The sequence below is a fragment of the Chlorocebus sabaeus genome, chromosome 9, assembly GCF_047675955.1.
Source record: "Chlorocebus sabaeus isolate Y175 chromosome 9, mChlSab1.0.hap1, whole genome shotgun sequence".
Taxonomy (NCBI): Eukaryota; Metazoa; Chordata; class Mammalia; order Primates; family Cercopithecidae; genus Chlorocebus; species Chlorocebus sabaeus.
The window spans coordinates 99,157,581-99,179,728 of NC_132912.1; the positions used below are offsets into that span (position 1 = coordinate 99,157,581).

Consider the following 22,148-nt stretch of genomic DNA (forward strand, 5'->3'; position numbering starts at 1 on the left):
CTTTTGGCAGCCTTACCCAAGAGCCAAGGAGCCCTTTGCAAACAATTTCCCTTTCACTCCCAAGAGCCATATGTTTTCTGAGCAAATCTTTATGGACATGGAGACTCCTGGAATGGATTATTTCCCTCTTTGCTGTGACTGCTAGGAAGCACAGGGCAGGATTTGCTGTCAACTCCAACCAAGTGTACATGACCTCACAGCATATACTCTAAACTTATTCTGGGCCTCAACTTAGCTTTCTAGCCTTACTTTTTCCTTCTCCTTTCCCCCAGTTTTCTCACCTGTTATTTATCTTTGTTATCCCATGTGTATATTGGAAGTTACCACAGATCTTTTTGGGGGAAATAAATAAATAAACAAGCAAACAACTGGTTTTAACAGGAGACTGAAGAGAAAGCACCAAGAGAGAAAATATTTGTTCTCTGTGCCTGCTTTAACTCAAGGGTAGAAAGACCTACAAAACTGGGACAAGTAGGGAAAAACTTCTGCACACAAAGCACTTACAGGGTCTAGAAGCAAGGACAATACTGAAAATCTTTCATGTCTGCTAGGCACAGCACATCAGAACAGCTCATCAGAACAGACCCTGCCCATGCCAGCCCTAAATAAATGGCCCAGCCCTACTTGAATACAGCAGCTTCCATCATCTGTGACCTGCAGGTGGGAACCTAGGTCCTTGCTCTCACTCCAGTCCTCAGTTACCTGTGCATCTGAGAGCCGGCTGGAGCCTCATTGTCTTCATCTCTAAAATGAATTGATGATTTACAGCCCTCCCAGCCCTGACACCGCCTAGTTTCCAATAAACCAAACCTCTACTAGGAGAATTGGTGAGCACCACCATGCTTCTACAAAAACTCCCCGCACCCACTGGAAATTTGACACAGAGCCTCTAAGTTATTATCCCAGCCAACCTCTAGATAATTTCCCTTTTCCAGTTTGCTGCTTGTGACATTAGGGCATGATGGAATGTCAGCTTCACAATGGGATTCAATCTTATTAACGGGAACCTGATTAGATTATATTTCACTGCAGCCCAGAGGCCACTGTATTTCAAGGACAGACAGGCCAGCCGTGCTAGGAGCATGCAGAGACCCACTCTCTGCAGACCTCCAGGAATCCGACCCAAGCCTGCGGCAGGCACAGTGAAACACAGACGAGGCATAAGCATAGATTCCGACCTTGAGAAGGTGTTCCGGGCGTAGTGCATGATGCTGTCAAAGTCGTATGTCTCTCCCAGAGAGCTCACTTCCCCAGCTTCCATTTTTAAGAAATTATACTCCTGACCTGTGACACAACACTGTGTTAAGGCCTTGGAAAACCAAGTCAGGCACCTGAAAGGAGGCAGAGGAAGGAGAAGGAGGGCCCATAGCAACTTCCCAGGGCTCTCTTGGCCCAATCAGTCAAATAACAGGGCTTGTAGTGGTTCTTGTTGTTTTGAATAATTAGAAATTTGAAACTTCCAGCAAGCCCTGTGTTCTCCCAACTCCACCACCCGAGACCTATCCCAAATGCCACTCAAATCTCTTAAAGTAAGTTTGCAGACAGATTAGTTATCAACTCACTTGCCCTCGCAAAAAAAATAAAAAATAAAAATAAAAAATTCTGGGCCGGGTGCCGTGGCTCATGCCTGTAATCCCAGCACTTTGGGAGGCTGAGGCGGGTGGATCACCTGAGGTCAGGTGTTCGAGACCAGCCTGGCCAACATAGCAAAACCCCGTCTCTACTAAAAGTACAAAAATTAGCCAGGCGTGGTGGCAGGCACCTGTAATCCCAGCTACTCAGGAGGCTGAGGCAGGAGAATCGTTTGAACCCGGGAGGCGGAAGTTGCAGTGAGCCAAGATCACGCCACTGTACTCCAGCCTGGGCAGCGAGAGCGAGACTCTGTCTCAAAAAAACAAACAAACAAAAAACAAAACAAATAATCAAACAAAAACCTGATCTTGCAATTTGAAGAAACAAAAGAAAATGAATCAGAGTTAAGTTCAATCCTAAATAGCTCACAATTCAGATTCTCTAAAGTATTTGTAAGGTGATCATATTCTTCAACTAGCTACTTTCATGCTTAATATTAACTTCCATATAAAATTATTTGACATAAGAAAGTTTTTTTTTTTTTAATTCTAAACATTTTATCTGCCTTGGGGCAGAATGTTTCTAGGCAGAAACACTGTTTTTACATGTGTTCATGTTCTAATTGTATTTCAGTTTCAGAAAACACGTTGCCTAAGTCAGCAAAAATAACTCATAAAAGCAGCGAGGAGAACTCTTTTTTTTTTTTTTTTTTTTTTTTTTTTTGCTTATCAGCTCTGATGCTGCAACAGTGTTCTGGTCGACTGTGTTGCTTTCAGGAAACGGAGTTAGATTTCATTATCCTATAACACATAGAAAATAATTTTGCTTCTGCTCCAACCTCCAAGCTATGGCAGATGACCTCCCAGGAAGCCACGGATGGACAGTGGTCATACTGGTGAGAAGGGCCTGCACAACAGAGTCATTGCTCCATATTCAGCAATTAGCATTGCTCAGCTCCCAGCGAGTCCTCTCCTTCCCTCCCTCCTGTCCCTGAGGTTGCCACCTTCTCAACCAGTGCCTTCCAGACTCCACACAGGCCTCCTTACCTGGCTGGATGTTTTCCCTGATGATGGTGACATGTTGGTCTCTGTCTGGCCGGGTGTGTTCATGCCAAAACCCAACCACATGGCCCAGCTCGTGAGCCACAATGCCAAACTTGTCACAGTTCTTCCCAATGGATATGGCCTGTGGGCCTCCTCCTCGGCGCCCAACATAGGAGCAACAGCTGGACAATTGCGGGAATACCCAGGTCAGCAGGTCAGAAGACATTTAGAGCAAGAGGCAAGTCCCCCCTCCCACTCTGTATGTGTGCGCGTGTGTGCATGTGTGTGTGCGTGTGTGCACATGTAAAAGAAACAGAATTTCAGGCTGGGTGCAGTGGCTTACGCCTGTAATCCCAGAACTTTGGGAGGCTGAGGTGGGAGGATCACCTGAGGTCAGGAGTTTGAGACCTGCCTGGCCAACATGGTGAAACCCTGTCTCTACTGAAAATACAAAAATTAGCCAGGTGTGGTGGTGTGTGCCTGTCGTCCCAGCTACTTGGGAGGTTGAGGCAGGAGAATTGCTTGAACCCAGGAGGCAGAGGTTGCAGTGAGCCAAGATCACGCCACTGCACTCCAGCCTAGGAAACAAGAGCTTAACACCGTCTCAAAAAGAAAAGAAAAGAAACAGAATTTCAGTGTCTGACTTCCCACCCAATGACCCAATGCAGAAATTCCCTCCAAAAATGGTTCTTAACCTTTTTGTGGTTATGAATCTTCTTGAAAAGCTGACGAAAGATATGGTCTCTGCCTGATATAAAGTGTATACCATACTCCACCCTCCACCCACAAGGTGCTGGAGTCCCTGCTGGGCCATTTTTAATGAAAAGGAGGAGTCAGGGGAAGGAGGCAGGTGAGTGTCTATAATGCATGCAACTTGGGGTCATTATCAGAGGAGGCTTAGAGACGACTCCCTTCCGGGCACAATCATTTTTTTTCAAATAATATTTATATACATTTTTGTAATACTAAAATGTATTTCATCAGTCTTCCATTAATGTACATCTGGGCTGGAACTCCAGTTTTTGCTATTTTAACAAGGCCTCGGGGGAGAGGATGACAAGCAAAACAAACAAAAACAACAACAAAGGAAACAAAGAAATGGTAAGGTACATTTCTACCAATGGGATTCATGGATAAAAGGATATGTGCATTTGAAATTTTGACAGATGCTGTCAAATTGCACTCCCAAAATGTTGTCTGTTTATATACTCACTAAGAAGATATTAAAAGCCCCTTTCTCTTTACCTGAAGGAAAGGAAATCAGTCTATTGAAGAGATATCTGCACTCTCATGTTTGTTGCAGCACTGTTCATGATAGCTAAGATTTGGAAGCAACCTAGGTGTCCATCAGCAGACGAATGGATAAAGAAAATGTGTATGCCCAGAAAATATGTACAAGTACACGATGAAGTACTATTCAGCCACAAAAAAGAATGAGATCCTGTCATTTGCAACAACAGGAATGGAACTGAAGATCATTATGTTAATTAAAATAAGCCAGGCACAGAAAGACAAACATATGTTCTCACTTATTTGTGGGAGTTAAACATTAAAACAATTGAACTCATACAGATAGAGACTAGAAGGATGGTTATAGGAGGCTGGAAGGGTAATGGGGGACTGGTGGGGAAGGTGGAGATGGTTAATGGGTAAAAAAAAAAAAAAATTAAAGCATGAATAAGATATACTATTTGACAAAAAAACAGGGTGACTATAGTCAATAATAACTTAATTGGATTGTTTGTAACACAATACCTGGATTGTTTGTAACACAAAGGATAAATGCTGGAGGGGAGGGATACCCCATTCTCCATGATGTGATTATTTCACATTGCATGCCTGTATCAAAACGTCTCGGGTACCCAACAAATATATACACCTACTGTTTACTCACAGAAGCTTAAAAAATATTTAAGTCCTATTTCCCTTATCCTGGCCAACACTGGTTTTATCAAACACTGGTTTTTGCCAATTGGATAGGTAAAAAATGGGATTTCACTGCATTGAGGCTGGATAGTTTTTCACATATTTTATGTGACATTGGTATTTTTTTTTGTCTGTGAACTATGTGATCACCTCTTACCCCTGTTTTCTTTCGGGTTGTCCATTTTCTTACAATTGATATTTAAGAACCCTTTGTAAATTAGAGAAACTAGTCAAGAGTGTTGCAAGTATTTTGCTCACTTTGTGAGTTCTCATTTGACTTTTTTTTGTTTATGTATTGTTTTGTTTTCTTTTTGCATTATAAAAGTTTTTAATGTTAGTATTATAAAATGTCTTCATTTTCTTATGTGCTGCTTAGAAAGGTCATCCATATTTCAAGATTACAAATAAAATTTACTCTTGTTTCCTTCTTATACTCTTTTGGATTTTTTCTTTCTTTCTTCCATTTCTTTGTCTTCAATACTTACATCTTTGATCTAGCTAGAATAGTTTTTGGTATAAGAAGTGAGGTAGGAGTCCAGCTTTTTTTCTTTTTTTCACAGAGAGCTATCTAAATTATCCCAATACTCAAATATCACTATTGACTTTCTCTCACTCATTTAAACTGTTACCCAAATTTGTGTACAGGTATATTCATTTTGGACCCTTTTTTCTATATATCTATTTTTCCCTTAAGTTCCAAACTGTTTTGTTATTATCTTCCCTTTGCATTTTAATATTCTGCATGTTTGGTTAGACCATTAGATAGCTACCTATGTCATTACTGTTTTCTCTCTCTCTTTCTCTCTCTCTCTCTCTCCCTCTCTCTCTCTTTCTCTCTCTCTAGTTATTTCCACATGGTTGTTCCTCCAGATAAACTCTAGTATCATTCGTTCAAGCTCTAAAAATATGTATGCATACATACACATGTACATATATATATATATATATAAATGTTGGTGTTTAAATCAGAAAGGCATGAATTTACAGCTTATTTTAGGGACTTCTGACATCTTTACTATGTTGAGTATTCCTATACCAGGAAGCAATATGCTTTCTATTTTTACTTTTTTTTTGTTAGGTTCCTGGGAGTGTTAGCATTTTCTTCCTATAGGTCTGGCACATTTATGTTTAGTCTTAGATATAGTATCTATTATGTTTCTATTAAAGTTGTGATTTTTTTCCCATGATAAAAGTGTATCAAACTATTTCATGTATAAAGAAAATCAGTCACCTAGTTTTGTTAATTAATTAATTTTGTGGTCACTTAATAGAGTCTCCTTGTGTTTCTAACAGCTTTTCAATTGATATTCTGGGGTTTCTAGGCACACAATCAAATTAGCTCCCATCAGTGCAAACATTGCCTCTTTGTTACTGCCAATATTCACAGTGTTTCTTTCTTTCTCTTGTCTAATTTATATTAATTAGTATTTCCAAAACAATGCTAAATAATTGTGGTATCCCTAAACATCTTAAACTGGTTCCTGATTTTAACTAAAATTAAATGCTTGTAGAAGTATCATCGATAAACATGATATTGGCTTTTGGTTGGAAGTTATTTATATAAATGTATATTTGTATGTGTGTGTGTGTATATATATATATATTTGTAATGCAAGAACCTATCCTTTATCCTTGACATCTATTTCTGTGCTACCTTGGTTACTTTTTTAAAATAAAAACTGCATGTTGTATTGTACAGGTGCCTTTTAGCATCTATTGAGATATGAATATAGCTTCTCTTCTTTGACCAATCAAACTTGAGAATAGATTTTCTAATGTTGAACTAATCTTGTATTCCCTAGATAAATGTATTTGGCAGCCTCCTCTTCTTTTCTTCTGCTGCTGAATTCTATGTGCTAACATTTTATTTAGGATTTTGCATGGCTATTCAATATGTGAGATGAGTCTATAATTTTTTTTCTTTTTTTTTTTTTTTTTTTTTTTGAGACGGAGTCTCGCTCTGTCGCCCAGGCTGGAGTGCAGTGGCGCAATCTCGGCTCACTGCAAGCTCCGCCTCCCGGGTTCACGCCATTCTCCTACCTCAGCCTCCCGAGTAGCTGGGACTACAGGCGCCCGCCACTGCGCCCGGCTAATTTTTTTTCTATTTTTTTAGTAGAGACGGGGTTTCACCATGGTCTCGATCTCCTGACCTTGTGATCCGCCCGCCTCGGCCTCCCAAAGTGCTGGGATTACAGGCGTGAGCCACCGCGCCCGGCCAATTTTTTCTTTCTTATCTTTTTTATCATGTTTTCCTTTCTTTCTCTATTTATTTGGTGCCATCCTTTTCATTTCAACGTAGTAATGTCATAACAGTTCCTCAAAAGTAATTTGAAAGCATTCTTCTTTCTACATGCTCTAAAAAGTTTAAATATACCAGAATAATCTGTTTTTGAAGTTTTGAAAGGATTCACTTGTGAAACTCTGGGTCTGGTGCTTTGTGTGAGATGGCTTTTTCTCTCCGTTCTTCAACTTCATTCAAAGTTCTTGGTCTGTACCAGTACTTTATATTTACCTTGAAGACTTTCACATTATCCACATTTTCACACTCCTTGCCCTACAGTTTTGCAAACTACTCCTTTGTGATTCTGCTGAATCTGTGGCTATTTCTCCCATTTTCATTTCTAACTCTATGTATTTCTGTATGATCATACTTTGTCTCAGTTAAACTAACAAGTGGTTTGTCTACTGTTTTCTGTTTGTTTGTTTGTTTATTCAAATAATTTACTCTTGAATTTGTTAGCCCTATAATATTTCACCTTGTCTGTTTCCTTGTGCTCTCCTTAAGTTTATTTTGTTGTGGTGATGGTGGTGGGTTGTAAGTATTTATTTTTGCTGGCTTCCTTAAATTGAATATTTTATTGTCACTATTGTCAATGGGTAATGTGGATATTTAAGTCTGTGGATTTTTGTCTGGACATAGCTTTAGCTATAGCTCTTTTATTTTGAACATAGGACTTTCATTATCTAGACATTCTGCAGTTTTAATCTTGCTGTTTTTATGATCTAGGAGCCATAAAAAGGGAAGCATGGGGGCACTTTTAACTTACCAGCTAATGTTTATTCTATTTTTGTTATTATATTATGTCCAGTTTCACTGCTTTGCAATCAGAAAATATCTTGGTGCTATTTCTGCCTTTTAGAATTCATTAAGATGTTCTTAATGCTTAATAGATAGGCCATTTAAAAAAATATGTTATTATGAGGTTATAGAATCTGATAGACCTGTAGAATCAATTCTATTAAGTGTATTTTTCAAATCCTCTGTGAATCTCTACTTATTTTTTGGTCAACGTGACACTGACTTACTTGGGTTGACAGAAATGAATTAAGTCTTGTGCTACTGAGCATTTCTGTCAATTTCCCCTTGAATTTCCTGGGGCTTATTTTATGACTCTTGATGCTATGCTATTTGGTGCATGAAGATTTATGACAGTTATATTCTCACCGTCGCCTATACCCTTTCTCATTATAAAGTGTCTTGGCTTTGGTTTTGTTTAACATTTCTGACTTTAAAAACAACAAAACAGTGAAAACCTAGTCAATGACTAAAATTATGATCCCAGCTTTCTCTTTGTTAGCATTTACCTGTATGGCTTCTTTCCTTTTACTTTTAAATCTCTCTAGGTTGTTTTCTTCAGTAATCATCTTATGTATAGAACATGTAGTTGGGTTTTGTTTTGTTTTTTTGTTTTGTTTTGTTTTGTTCTGAGATGGAGTTTTGCTCTTGTTGCCCAGGCTGAAGTGCAATGTCAGGATCTCGGCTCACTGCAACCTCCGCCTCCCAGCTCCGAGTGATTCTCCTGCCTCAGCCTCCCAAGTAGCTGGGATTACAGGCATGTGCCACTACACCTGGCTAATTTTGTATTTTTAGTAGAGATGGGTTTTCACCATGGTCTGGACCACCAGGCTGGTCTAGAACTCCCGACCTCAGGTGCTCCTCCCACCTCAGCCTCCCAAACTGCTGAGATTACAGGCGTGAGCCACCACTCCCAGCCAGGTTTGGGTTTTTGATCCAACATGAGAACCTTTTTCTTTCGGTAGGAAAGTATATCACACATATTTATTGACATAACAGATAACTTTAGTCATAAGCCAGTCATTTTATTATATATTGTTTTCTGAAGGAAGTCTGTAAATCTGTAGAGTCCCTCAAATTAAATGCAAAATTCTACATACATATTCATCTGTTCTTGAAGAAGGAAAGCCCACCGGTTCATCAGATTCTAAACGAGGACACCAACTCCAAGAGGTTAAGAACCACTGCTTTAAGTCTTCATGTGACACACCACCAGTTCCTTCTGTTGCTCTCCTAGTGCAGAACCCCTGGTCTTCATGGAGTCTCCCGGAATGTTCCTCTTGACCCACCAGCTTTGCCACTGGATTGTAATTTCACCAAGGGCAGAAAGTTTCTAGCAAACCCTGGACTCCTCTAAATAACAGCTCATTGGAAATACTTAGGTCTACAGAGAAAACTCAAGACTCATGAGCCATCCGACTGATTCTGCAGAGGCGGCCTTGCTTTTGCTTACTTACCCACAGGTTCTGTAACTGAATACAATAAAGCTTTCCTCGTCGGTCCTTTCTATGAAGGTCACACAGGTGTGCTTCTCCCAGTGTCTCATGGCCTGCTTAAAAATGGCCCTCTGGCTCCCTGAAACAACAGGGCAAGCACTCAACTTCAATGATGGGTCCGTACTTTCTTTAGATGCTTTTTTTTTGAGACGGAGTTTTGCCTTTGTTGCCCAGGCTGGAGTGCAATGGCACAATCTCAGCTCATTGCAACTTCCGCCTCCCGGGTTCAAGCGATTCTCCTGCCTCAGCCTCCCGAGTAGCTGGGATTACAGACATGCGCCACCACGTCCGGCTAATTTTGTATTTTTAGTAGAGACAGGGTTTCACCATGTTGGTCAGGTTGGTCTCGACTCCTGACCTCAAGTGATCTGCCAGCCTTGGCCTCCCAAAGTGCTGGGATTACAGGCGTGAGCCACGGCACCCAGCCTCCTTAGATGCTTTAAAGCATGCTGAGTTAAGACAAAGGATGTTCCAACAATTAAAAAAAAAAAAAAGATTGTTAATAATACTATATCGTTTACTTGAAATTTGATAAAAGAACAGATTTTGTGTCCTCACCAGCCCTCCAGTGTAAGCATGAGTGGTGATGGATGTGTTAATTAATTTGATTATGGTGATCAAGACATAATACATAAAATCTTCATGTTGTATACCTTGAATATATACAATTTTTATTTGTCAATTAAATATTTTCCAAAAAAAAAAAAAAAAAAAAAAAAAGCTTGTTCTGGTGACCCAGAATAGAAATATTCCAGGAATTTCCAGGAATCAGGATTTCCCTTGCTAAAAACACAACATAACTTTTCTCAGTTGCCAAAACCTAGAGAGTAGGAGTTTGTGGATTGGAAGGGAGGGTAAAAATAGATTTTCAAAATATCCTGGGCTTCCCAAATTTTCCTTTGTATTGAAAGTATTTTCCAAACTTTTACAAAACTTTATCCAGGTTTTTCCATTTGGAAACTGCAGGCTTTTGAAGTAGAGGGGAGTCAACTCCAGCTCACCAGCGCTGCACTTGACCCCCTCATTTTCTTTTAGAATTGTAGGAGGGTGCTCCTATGCACTCTAAAATTTCTATTTGCATATACATCTGTGTGTTTTTGCACGGAGTTTCAGTGTCTTGTGGGGAATCCTTGAGCCTAATTTTTCTTCTAGGCCTTTAAAAATAGGTGAATTTCATACTTTCTCTGAACCTGTCTTGGTATTTCCTTGAGTGGAAATTTGCTAAATAGTAAAACTCCAGGGTGACAGTTACATATAGTCAGTCAGTTCTTTTCAAAATCTAGAAGGAAGACTGTTTAAATTTTCCTAGAAGCAATGAGAAGGATCTAGGTTGTCTGGGAAGTATGAAGGATGGTGGGAGTTGGAGGTATGAGTTCTCCAGGGCCCTCATTGCAAAACAAAAATGAAAATTACAAGCAAAACAAAACAGCTGACATCACTTGGATGTTTGTCCCCTTCAAATCTCATTTTGAAACATAATCCCTAGTGTTGGAGTGGGCCTGGTGGGAGATGTTTGGGTCATGGGGGTGGAATCAAGAAGGGCTTAGCACCATCCCCTTGGTGAGTGAACTCTCGCTCTGAGTTCATGTGAGAGTTGGTTGTTTAAAAGTGTGTGGCACCTCCCCCACCTCTCTCTTCCTCCCTCCCACCATGTGACGTTCTGGCTTCCTGTTGCCTTCCACCATGATTGCAAGCTTCCTGAGGCCTCACCAGGAGCAGATGCTGCCACCATGCTTCTCAGATAGCCGGCAGAGCCGTGAGCCAAAACAAACTTCTTTTCCTTACAAACTACCCAGCCTCAGGTATTCCTTTAGAGCAACACAAACGGACTAGCGCAACAGCACTCGGGGAGGCTCCCATCATTGCCTACAGGATGTGGGGATGGTATCACATTGTTGTCCCCAAAAACATTCATATAGAATAAAGAATAACAGCTGGGCATGGTGATTCATGCCTGTAATCCCAGCACTTTGGAAGGCCAAGGCAGGTGGATCCCTTAAGCTCAGGAGTTTGAGACCAGCCTGGGCAACATGGTGAAACCCTGTCTCTACAAACAATTAAGAAAAAAAAAATTAGCTGGGCTTGGTGGCACATGCCTGTAGTCTCAGCTACTCAGGAGGCTGAGGTGGGAGGATCACTTGAGCCCGAAAGGTTAAGGCTGCAGTGAGGCGTGATCATGCCACTGCACTGCAGCCTGGGCAACAGAGCAAGACCCTGTCTCAAAAAAATAAATAAATAAAAGAATGCAAGAAAATACAAACAACAACAAAAAATAGAATAACTTAGCTGTGCATTTCTTGTCTGACATCTTGACATTTTTGGCTCAAATTGTTTATAGCTCAATCACTTACCAAAAATAGCAACCCTACTAATTACCTAATAACATGAAATACTTGCGTCAACAAAATTCTTAAATATAAAATTAGTTCACTTTGATGAAAGGAATATAAATCTTTGGTCAGAAAAGCACATCAGATCTGAAAGAACACAGTTAGGATACCAAGGAACAAAAGTTTGTAGCTGTTTATCGTTTCTATTTTTTTTTTCTTTAGGCACTCACCTCTCTCTGCTGTGAGAACAGACCTCCTTGAGGGCAGGGTGAAATCTTAGTCATCTTTTTTACCACCAATCCCTAGTTAAGCACCTGGCACTAGGAAGCCGTGGGTTAATGCTGTGGGAGCAAAAGGGAACTGCAGGAATTCCGCTGCCCTGCTGCTAAGGTCTTCACCGTTCCCTAACTTACTCATCAGCGGTTCTCAGTGGCTTTGGCAAATCCTCAGGGAATCTGCCTTCATCAGCCACCTCTCAGAGTAGAGGTCACAGAGCCACAGGAAGGGGAAGGACTTGTAAGTGACACTGAGAGCCTGGGAAAGTCTCTCAGTGTGGCTTGTCACTCAGGCATTCCACTGACATTGGCCGCAGGTACGCAGTGGGCAGATTTACTACCTGCCTAGGATGTGCCGGGCCTTGGTCTCCGTGTTGGAGATATGGAAGCGGAAATGAGACAGAAAAAAGACTGCTGCTCCCACAGAGCTGAGGCAGAGACAAAAATAAATGAAACAGAAATAGAAGTAAAGTGAGTTCAGGTCATGGTAAGTGCTGCCAAGGTTATAAAGCAGGGTCTGGGGACAGGGAGGTGCTGGCGGGGGCAGGGCGGAAGGCCTTCCTGTGAAGTGTCCCTTGACATAAGACTCAAATGATAAGAAGAAGACAGCCATGCAAAGACCTGGGGAAAGGGCATCCAAGGGAGACAGAAGGCAAGTTGAAGTGTGAGTGCGCAGGGGCCTATGAGGTGGGCACGTCTTGGGATAGGCACATGGCTGGTGAGGCTGGAGCATAGGGATGAAGGATGGGAGAAGGGGAGAGAGGGTCAAAGGCCAAGCAGGAGAGGGATGGCGGGGTACTCAAGGGAGGGCCTCACAGGTCCGTGGTCAGGAATTTCATTCTAGTGGCAACAGGAAGCCGCAAATGATTCACATATTTTAAAGGGAATACTAATATCAGATACTTACTCATTACTGTGTGCCAGGCACCACTCTAAGCGCTTTATCTATAGTAATCCATCTGATTCTCAAAACAACCAGATGGGGTAGAAGATATTATCATCCCCATTTACAGAAGAGGGAACTGAGGCACAGAGAGGCTAATTTCCCCAGGGCATTTTGCTGGCAAGCACTGGAGCTGAGATTTGGACCCAGAGAGTCGAGCCATGTCCACTGGTCGCTTTGGTCACTGAGTGGAACACTGCTTGTGGGTGGTGGCAGGGGACCTCTGAGTCCAGGACACTCATCCAGGCAAAGGACAGGGAAGCCAACCACGTGCAGTTGCTCATGGACTTTCTTCTATGCGGAGGGCTTGTCCTCAAACAGTCATCATGCAAACCCCGCTTATCCTTCAAGGTCCTTGCAAGTCACTCCCCACACGAAGCATTGGGAGCAAGGTAACCAACTTTGAGGACATAGCCCCAACACAGATTGCAATTTCCCCAGGACTGGTGGGCCAGGCCTTGCCGGCAAGAGGGGGACACCATCTGTAGGTCTGCTGTGGTCCTGAACATCTGCTCCTTCCCACCCGGGTCCTTCCTAGAAGAACTGTCTCAACCCAGGGAGACAAAGCACCCTGACCCAAAGCAGGCCTTGTCTGTGGCTACTGACCAGTGAAGTTCCCTCCAATGACGTAGGGGATGACTCCGCCAGGCCATATCCTCTCTGTCCTTGAGGTTGTGGCTCTTCGGACCCGGGGAGAGAAGGTTTCAGCTGTGGCATGCGAGGTCCCAGGGCTGTGCAGGAGTGTGGTATTCTCCTGGCCATCTGCAAGACAGTTGGGTTACTATTGACTTTGCCCTTTGATTCCTCCTGTGAATTATGGCTGAGGTTGTATTATCCACGATTCCAAAAAGGGGGTGTTAAAACATGTTCTAAAGGGGCTATTTCATCAGTTCAGGGTTTGGAAGCCCTGGGTGGTAGTTTTCCAGATGGGGGAAGAGTACATGTAATAAACATACAGGGCTATTATGAGAGTGGGTTTGGCTTGTCTGAGGCCTTGAAAGAGGTCACATGGGCCACAGAATCAAATGGATGGGGATACCTCACAGCTCTTTGGGTGGGGCTGAGGTTGGGGTGGACTTTCTGCTCAGAGCCACAAGCATTTGGGGAACAAACTGGGTCAATCCCTTGCCTTGATCCAAAATGGTCAGTGTTGCATATTTTGAAATAATTTGGCCAGTACAACAAGGAGAGTGGATCAGATTGTGACACTGGAAAAATTACTTGTAAGAAAAACCCTGGAAAAAGCAGACCCTCATAAAACTCCCAACTTTTGGCATCTGGACCCTTAAGACAGTAGTGTGGGAAACACAAGGAGGTTCGATGGAAGGTTCTGAGTCCACACGTTAGGCCTCCCCCAATGGCAGAGGTAAGTGGGTGGAACAGAATGCTGAAACCCATGGACACCAGTCACTGAATCTGCATGCATTTCATTCACCAGTCAGATAATTTAAAATTTTGTTTTCAGTTGACTTGCTTAGAATCCCTCATTATTTTAATTTGGAGCATTTTCGCTCTAGTTTTTATACTTTTTCTCCTAAAAATCAGGTTTTGTTTTTGCTGACTCTTTTCTTTGTTTTTGTTTATTTATATATTTATTTTTTGAGACAGAGTCTCACTCTATCACCTCGGTTGCAGTGGCGCAATCTCAGCTCACTGCAACCTCCACCTCCTGGGTTTAAGTGATTCTCCTGCCTCAGCCTCCTGAGTAGCTGGTATTATAGGCACGTGCCACCATGTCCGGCTAATTTTTGTATTTTACTAGAGATGGGGTTTCACCATGTTGGCCAGGCTGGTCTCGAACTCCTGACCTCAAGTGATCCGCCCACCTCAGCCTCCCAAAGTGCTGGGATTATAGGCATGAGCCACCGCACCTGATTAATTCTTTTCACTTTTCTTTATTACATTAATGTTATTTACTTTATTACTTCCTTCTATTTTCATTTGTTTTATCCTGACGTCTCATTTCTAGCTTCTTTTCTCTTTTATTTAAAAAAATTGAGATAGAATTCACACACCATATTTACCCTTTTAAAGTATACCATTCAGTGACTTTTAGTATTTTCACAAAGTTGTGAAACCACCACCATTATCTAATTCTACAGTATTTTCATCACTCCAAAGAGAAACTATGTACCCATTAACAGTCACTCCCTATTTCTCCCTTCCCCGAGTCCTTGGCAACCAGTAATCAACTTTGTTTCTATGAATTTGCCTATTCTGGACATTTCCTAGAGATGGAATCACACCACATGTGGCCTTTTGTGTCTGGCTTCTTACACTTGGCATGTTTTCAAGGATCACCCATGTTGTAGTATGAATCAGTTCTTCATTTTATGGCTGAGTAATATTCCATTGTATGCACATACCACAGTTTGTTTATCTGTTCTTCAGTTGGTGGACATTTAGGTTATTTCTACTTTTTGGCTGTTAGGAATAGTGCTTCTGTGAACATTCATGTACACATTTTTGTGGACATAGTTTTTTCATTTCTCTTGGGTACATGTCTGGGGTGGAATTGCTGGGTCATATGGTAACTCTATATTGAATCTTTTGAGAAACTACCAGACTGTTTTTCAAAGCAGTGGCACCATTTTACATTCCCACCAGCAATACACTAGGGTTCCAATGTCTCCACATCCTCATCAACACTTGTGATTGTCAATCTTTTTTATTATAGTCATCCTAATGGTGTGAAGCGGAATTTCATTTTGGTTTTGATTTTCATTTCCCCAATGACTAATGATGTTGAACATCTCTTCCATGTACTTGGCAGTCATTTGTATATCTTCTTCAGAGAAATATCTATTCAAATTATTTATTCATTTCTTAATTGGGTTGTCTTTTATTGTTGTGTTATAATTAGTCTTTATATATTCTGGATACCAGGCTCTAGTCAGATATATAATTTCCAAATCTTTCTTCCATTCTGTAGGTTGTCTTTGCAATTTTATAAGTGTCCTTTGAAGCACAGCTGTTTTTAATGAAGTCCAATGTATCTATGATCTTCTTATGTTGCTTGTGCTTTTGGTGTCATATCTAAGAAACCATAGCCTAATTCAAGATCACAAAGATTTATACCTATGTTTTATTCTAAGAATTCTATAGTTTTAACTCTTTTATCTAGGTCTTTGATGCATTTTTAGTTAATATTTGTATATGGTGTGAGGTAGGGCTCCAACTTCACTCTTTAGTATGTAAACATCTAACTGTTCTAGGGCCATTTGTAGAAAAGACTAGTTTTTCTCCATGGAATTGTCTGGCGCTCTTGTCCAAAATCAATTGGCAATCCCTTCCTAGCTTCTTGAGTTGAATACTTGGCACATTAATTTTAAATCTTTCTTATAAATATTAACATTTTCAGGGCTAAATTTCTCTCTGATGTCTTCTTTTCCTGTGTCTCATATTTTGAAATGTACATTTTCAATGTTAGATATTGATACATTCTTTAAGTTCCATTTAGACTTTCTTCTTTGACCTCTGAATTATTTCAAAGTATAGGTTTTAATTTCTAAAACTTTGTCTGTGTGTGTATTATTGATTTCTAACACTGCACTGTGTTCTAATAACCTATTATTCATGGCAGAGGTCAGCAATTTTTCTATAAAAGGCCATATAGTAAATATTTTAAGCTTTGTGGGTCATATATTCTTTGTTACAACTACTTAACTCTGCCATTGAAGTGTGAAAGCAGCCATAGATAATATGTCAATAAATGGATATGGCTGTGTGCCAATAAAACTTTACTTGCAAAACAGGAGGTTGGATTTGGCCTACTGATCATAGATGGCTGGTCCTTGCTCTAAAGTATTGATTCTCTGGTATTTAGGCCTTCCTTGGTAAGCTAATACAAGACTGATTTTTATAAATATTCCATGTTTTCTTACAATAATATGTGATGTCTAATTGATGGGTTTCATATATTGTTCAAATATTCTGCTTACACAGATTTTTGGCTTCTTAGTGTATCAGTTACTAAGAAAGGTGCTTTAAGCAAAACCTCCAGAACTAAGATTATGAATTGTTATTTTCTCTATCCTTAATTTTTGCTCTAGATTGTTCAAGACTATGTTGGTTAAGTAAGACAAGTTTAGAATTGTTAATTCCAGATAAATTTTTCTTTTATCATTAGTAATCCTTTTTATAATAATATTCATTCATAATAATGATTGTTTTGTCTGATACAAATATTGCTACACATTTTTTTATCTGAGTCAAGGTCTGGCTCTGTCACCCAGGCTGGAGTGCAGTGGCACGATCTCAGCTCACTGCAACCTCTGCCTCCTGGGTTCAAGCCATCCTCCCACCTCACCCTCCCAAGTAGCTGGGACCACAGGCATGCACCACCACTCTGGCTAATTTTTTTATTTTTTGTAGGGACATGGTTTCATCATGTTGCCCAGACTGGTCTCAAACTCCTGAGCTCAAGCGATCTGCCCACCTTGGCCTCCCAAAATGCTGGGATTACAGGCATGCACCACCACGCCTGGCCTGCTACACATTTTTTTATTTTGGTTAGTGTTTGCCTTATATAGCTTTTTTCTATCCGTTTTCAATCTGTTTGTATAATTACTTTTTTTTAGTGAGCCATTGAATGGGTGTTATTCTCTGAGTTAATTACATTTCCCACAACAAACAATACAACAAGCTTTGCAATTATCCTAATATTGAGGTTCAATATTATCTTTTTTGGTATCTAAAATAGCTTTTTGTAAATTGAAATTTTTATTGAGATAGTTGTAGATTCACATGCAGCTGTAGTAAATAATTTCAGAGATTTCATTTCCTCTAATGGTAACATTTTGTAAAACTACAGTACAATAACACAACTAGGATATGGGCATTGATACAAACCACTGATTTCACTCAGATATCTCTAGCATTACTTGTACTAATTTGTGTGTGTATGCCTGTAAGACAATTTTATCACACTTACAGTTTTATGTATCCACCACCACATTCATGATACTGAACAGTTTCAACACCATAAGTATCCCTCATGCTGTTATTTTGTAACAATATCTACCCCGCTTTCCCCTTTCCTCCATCCATAGCAAAATTCTGGCAACCACCAGTCTGTTTCCATTTCTAAAATTCTGTCATTTGATGAATATCATATAAATAGAAGCATACAGCATATAATAGGGATAATAATTATGCTCTTCTCACTCAGCATAATTCCCTGGAGATTCATCTAAGTTGTTGCCTGTATGAATAGTTTATTTTTATTGCTGAGTAGTAGTCCATGGTATGGATGTACCACAGTTTGTTTACCCATTCACCTGTTGAAGGATATCTGGATTGTTTCCTGCTATTACAAATAAAGCCATTATGAACATTCATGTACAGATTTTTGTGTAAAGGTAAGTTTTCATTTATCCAGGATAAATATCCAAGAGTGGAATTACTGGGTCATACAGTAATTGGGTCTATTTTTGGGTTCTCTGTTACATTGGTCTATATGTTTATCACTCTGCCAGTGCCATACTGGCTTGATTACTGTAGCTATAGAGTAAGCCTTATATAGGGTAGAGTGATTACACTCCTTTAGTCTTCTTTTTCATAATTGTTTTAGTTATCTTTCCATATAAATTTTAGAATAAACTTGTCTATGCCTGCAAAAAACGAAAATAAAAAACTATGTTGAGATAGAAATTGCATTAAACCTATAGAACAATCTGGAGAGAACTGGCACCCTTACTATATGCGTCTTCCAATCCAGGAATGCAGCGTATCTTTCCACTGATTTAGGTCTGTATGGATTTTTTTCATCAGCATTGTTTAATTTTCATCACACAAATCCTGTACAAATTTTATTAACTGTGTATCCAAGTATTTCATCCTCTTTGGAGTGATTGTGTATACGCCATTGCGTTTTTAATTTTGGTTTTTGCATGTTCATTGTTAGAATATAGAAATGTGAGCCATTATAGAATTTTATATTTCCAATATAGAAATGTGCTGGCCTTGAATTTCTGAAATTTTGTTGAGCTCATTGATTGGTTCTAGGAGGTTTTTGGACTTTTCTTTCTTCTTAATAGGTTTCTTAGGATCTTCTATGTAGACAAACATGTCATTTACAGATAGGGACAGTTTTATTTTTTTCTTTCCAACTTGTTTGCCTTTTCTTTGTTTTTCATGCTTTACTGCAGTGTCTGGAACTTCCAGAACTACGTTGAATGAGAGTATGAGAGCGGACATTCTTGCCTTGTTCTGGGTCTTGGGAAAAGGTGTTTGGTCTTTCAACCATTGAGTAATGTAAGCTGTAGGGTTTTTTCTAGACACTCTGTATTAAGTTAAGATAATTCCTCTCTATTCCTAATTTGTTGAGTTTTTATCATGAATAGGTGTTAGATTTTGTTAAATGTGTTTTCTTAACCAATTGCTGTGATAACAGGATTCTTCTTTATTAGCTCATTGATGTAGCAGGTTCTATAGGTTGATTTTCAAATGTTGAATCAGTCTTGCATACCTGGAATAAATTCCACTGGATTATGCTGTATAATTCTTTTTTATACATTGTTGGATTTCATTTGCTAATTTTTTTTTAAGGATTTCTACATGTAAGTTTAATTAGGTTTTAGGGATTTCTCTTTTTTTTTTTTTTTTTTTTTTTTGAGATGGAGTCTCACTCTGTCACCCAGGCTGGAGTGCAATAGCATGATCTCAGCTCACTGCAAGCTCCGCCTCCCAGGTTCACACCATTCTCCTGCCTCAGCCTCCCAAATAGCTGGGACTACAGGCACCCGCCACCATGCCCTGCTAATTTTTTGTATTTTTAGTAAAGACAGGGTTTCACCGTGTAAGCCAGGATGGTCTCGATCTCCCGACCTCGTGATCCACCCACCTCGGCCTCCCAAAGTGCTGGTATTACAGGCGTGAGCCACCATGCCCAACCTTAGGGCTGTCTCTTATAAGCAGCAAACAGCTAGATTTTTTTCTTGTTGTTCAACCTGAGAATCTTCTAACAGGCGAATTACATTTATTTTATCACTGATATATCTGGACTTATTACCTTCCTTTTGTTTTATGCTTTTTTTCCTTTTGTTTTCTTTTCCTCCTTTTATTCTCCTTTCTTGCTTTCTATTAGATTAAGAAATTTTTCTATATTTACTTTTTCTTTCCATTATGTGCTTTCTATCCTTTAATATTGCCTTTCATGTTTAACATTCATACTTGACTTTTTAAAGTATAAAGAATTAGTGAACTAAGAAGACAGATCTGGGCGGCCAGGCGTGGTGACTCACACATGTAATCCCAGCACTTTGGGAGGCCAAGGCAGGAGGATCACAAGGTCAGGAGACCGAGACCATCCTGGCTAACATGGTGAAACCCTGTCTCTACTAAAAAATACAAAAAATTAGCCAAGCATGGTGGTGGGTGCCTGTAGTCCCAGCTACTCGGGAGGCTGAGGTAGGAGAATGGCGTGAACCCGGGAGGGGAGGCAGAGCTCACAGTGAGCCTAGATTGCACCACTGCACTCCAGCCTGGGCTACAGAGGGAGACTCCATCTCAAAAAAAAAAAAAAAAAAAAAAAAAGAAGACAGATCTGAAGCAACCAGAAACCACAGCCTCATTCTAAGAAATGCAGGGTTTTAAAAATATTTTAATTTGTAAGATACCCTCCAATTTTTCATGTTATTATTTGCTTGCTTTCAAAACCGCAAATTAGTCACCATTATCAACGACTTATTTGTGTTTGTTTGCAATACAGATTGATATCTGCCTTCATATTCACCCATTCCCTTGCTCACTGCTATTTCTTACATCTCACTTCTCCCTCCTGGAAATGCTTTTCAGTCTTACTCTGTTGCCCAGGCTGGAGTGCAGTGCAATCTCAGCTCACTGCAACCTCCACCTCCCAAGTTCAAGAGATTCTCCTGTCTCAGCCTCCCAAGTAGCTGGGGTTACAGACATGTGCAACCATGCCCAGCTAATTTTTGTTTTCAGTAGAGATGGGGTTTCACTATGTTGGCCAGGCTGGTTTTGAACTCCTGGCCTCAAGTGATCCACCCCATTTGGCCTCCCAAAGTGCTGGGATTACAGGTGTCTAAAACTTTTCAATAAACTTTCACTCCTGCTCTAAAGTGTGCCTGGGTCTCTCACTCTGCCTTATGCCCCTTGGCTGAATTCTTTCCTCCGAGGAGGCAAGAATCAAATTGCTGCAGACCTGTACGGATTTGCTGCTGCTAACATCGACAGCATCTGAGGCTACCTTCTGTGAGTTATGTTTCTTATTCTCTTCTGATCATGGCCATTCACCTTTCTTTCCTTTGAACTCAACTCCGTATTTTCCATTTGGGGTCGGGAAAATGTAGTATTTTTTTCAGTGTTCCTCTGCTTGTATAAGGGGTTCCTACTCATCTAGTTAGTCATATTTCCAGACCCAGAAAGTTGGTATGTAATACATTGTTAAACCTGAAAATGATTGTCTTACCACCAGAATTTCTAGAACAGAAGTCATACACTTGCAATGTTGGGATAAACCCAACCCGCAGATGTGTTTTTGTTTGGCCTGGACACTTTTGGCCCACACTATGTTTTTTAAAAAATCTCACTGTAGGAGCCAACTTTTAAATATCAAGGGATTTCACATAAGAATCCAGATTTTCTAGTTTTTCTTTAAAAACTGAAAGATTTGGCAACAGCAGCCCATCTTCCATCATAGTACAACCCACTGGAGTTTAGGAGCACCTGCTCTTCATAGTCAGAGCACATGTTCTGTTTGCTGGAATCTCTCTCCCCCTTCACATTGTCCTATTCAGCTTACTTTACCTTTTAGATCACCTGCCTGCCCTCTACGGAAGATATTCTAATTTGCTATTCTAGCCCTAAACTACAAATTGCATCAAGATGTCAAATGTGAATTGTTCTTGTAGACTGAAAACTCCATGAGGGCAAGAACTGTTGCCAGCTTGCTCCCCACTTTATTCTCCACACCCTGCACAGTGCCTGACTGGTGGTGAGCATTCAATATTTTTGTATTTTGAATGAATGAATTAAAGAAGGGATGAGCTATTCTAAAAATAAACAGCCCAACAGTCCAAACAACTCTGTGTTGGAAACCTCTCCAAAATGTTGGCAACACTGAAGCCCTTAATGTTTACATCCTGAGAATCATCCAGTCTTAAGTAATCACAGGCAGCAATGTAGCAAGTAGAAGTTTGTTACTCATTTCCCATATGGTTTTCAACAAGTCTCTTAATTTTCCTCTGTCGCCAACTCTCCTTTGGAGAATGGGCAAAAATACTTCTCTATTCAAGGAAATAACACTAAGATATTCCATGTTTCTCTGACAAGCTGTGCTGTATATGCATGTGACCTGGTATTGTAAGGGTCGGTTTTATGCAGCCAAGTCAGCATGGGAAAATCTTAAGTGCACCTGGAAAGAAGCTAGGGTGTAATTTCCAGAAATGGGTTATTGAATGACAGCTTCCCCTTTGGTCCAGTGAGAAATTTAATTTGCTAAGGACTCAACACAGGAAGCATT

The 22,148-nt window shown here is 40.3% G+C and overlaps 1 protein-coding gene across 2 annotated transcripts in view; it reads right to left on the reverse strand.

Annotated features, from left to right (window-relative positions):
* TLL2 (tolloid like 2) overlaps window positions 1–22,148 on the reverse strand; it is a 149,149-nt gene that overhangs the window by 53,592 nt on the left and 73,409 nt on the right. For both annotated transcript variants that reach the window (XM_038009382.2, XM_007963696.3), the window contains 4 exons: window positions 13,268–13,423; window positions 9,075–9,192; window positions 2,619–2,797; window positions 1,179–1,284 (listed from right to left, as the gene is read on the reverse strand). In XM_038009382.2, the coding sequence (XP_037865310.2) occupies window positions 1,179–1,284; window positions 2,619–2,797; window positions 9,075–9,192; window positions 13,268–13,423 (559 nt within the window). The remainder of the gene's footprint in view (window positions 1–1,178; window positions 1,285–2,618; window positions 2,798–9,074; window positions 9,193–13,267; window positions 13,424–22,148) is intronic.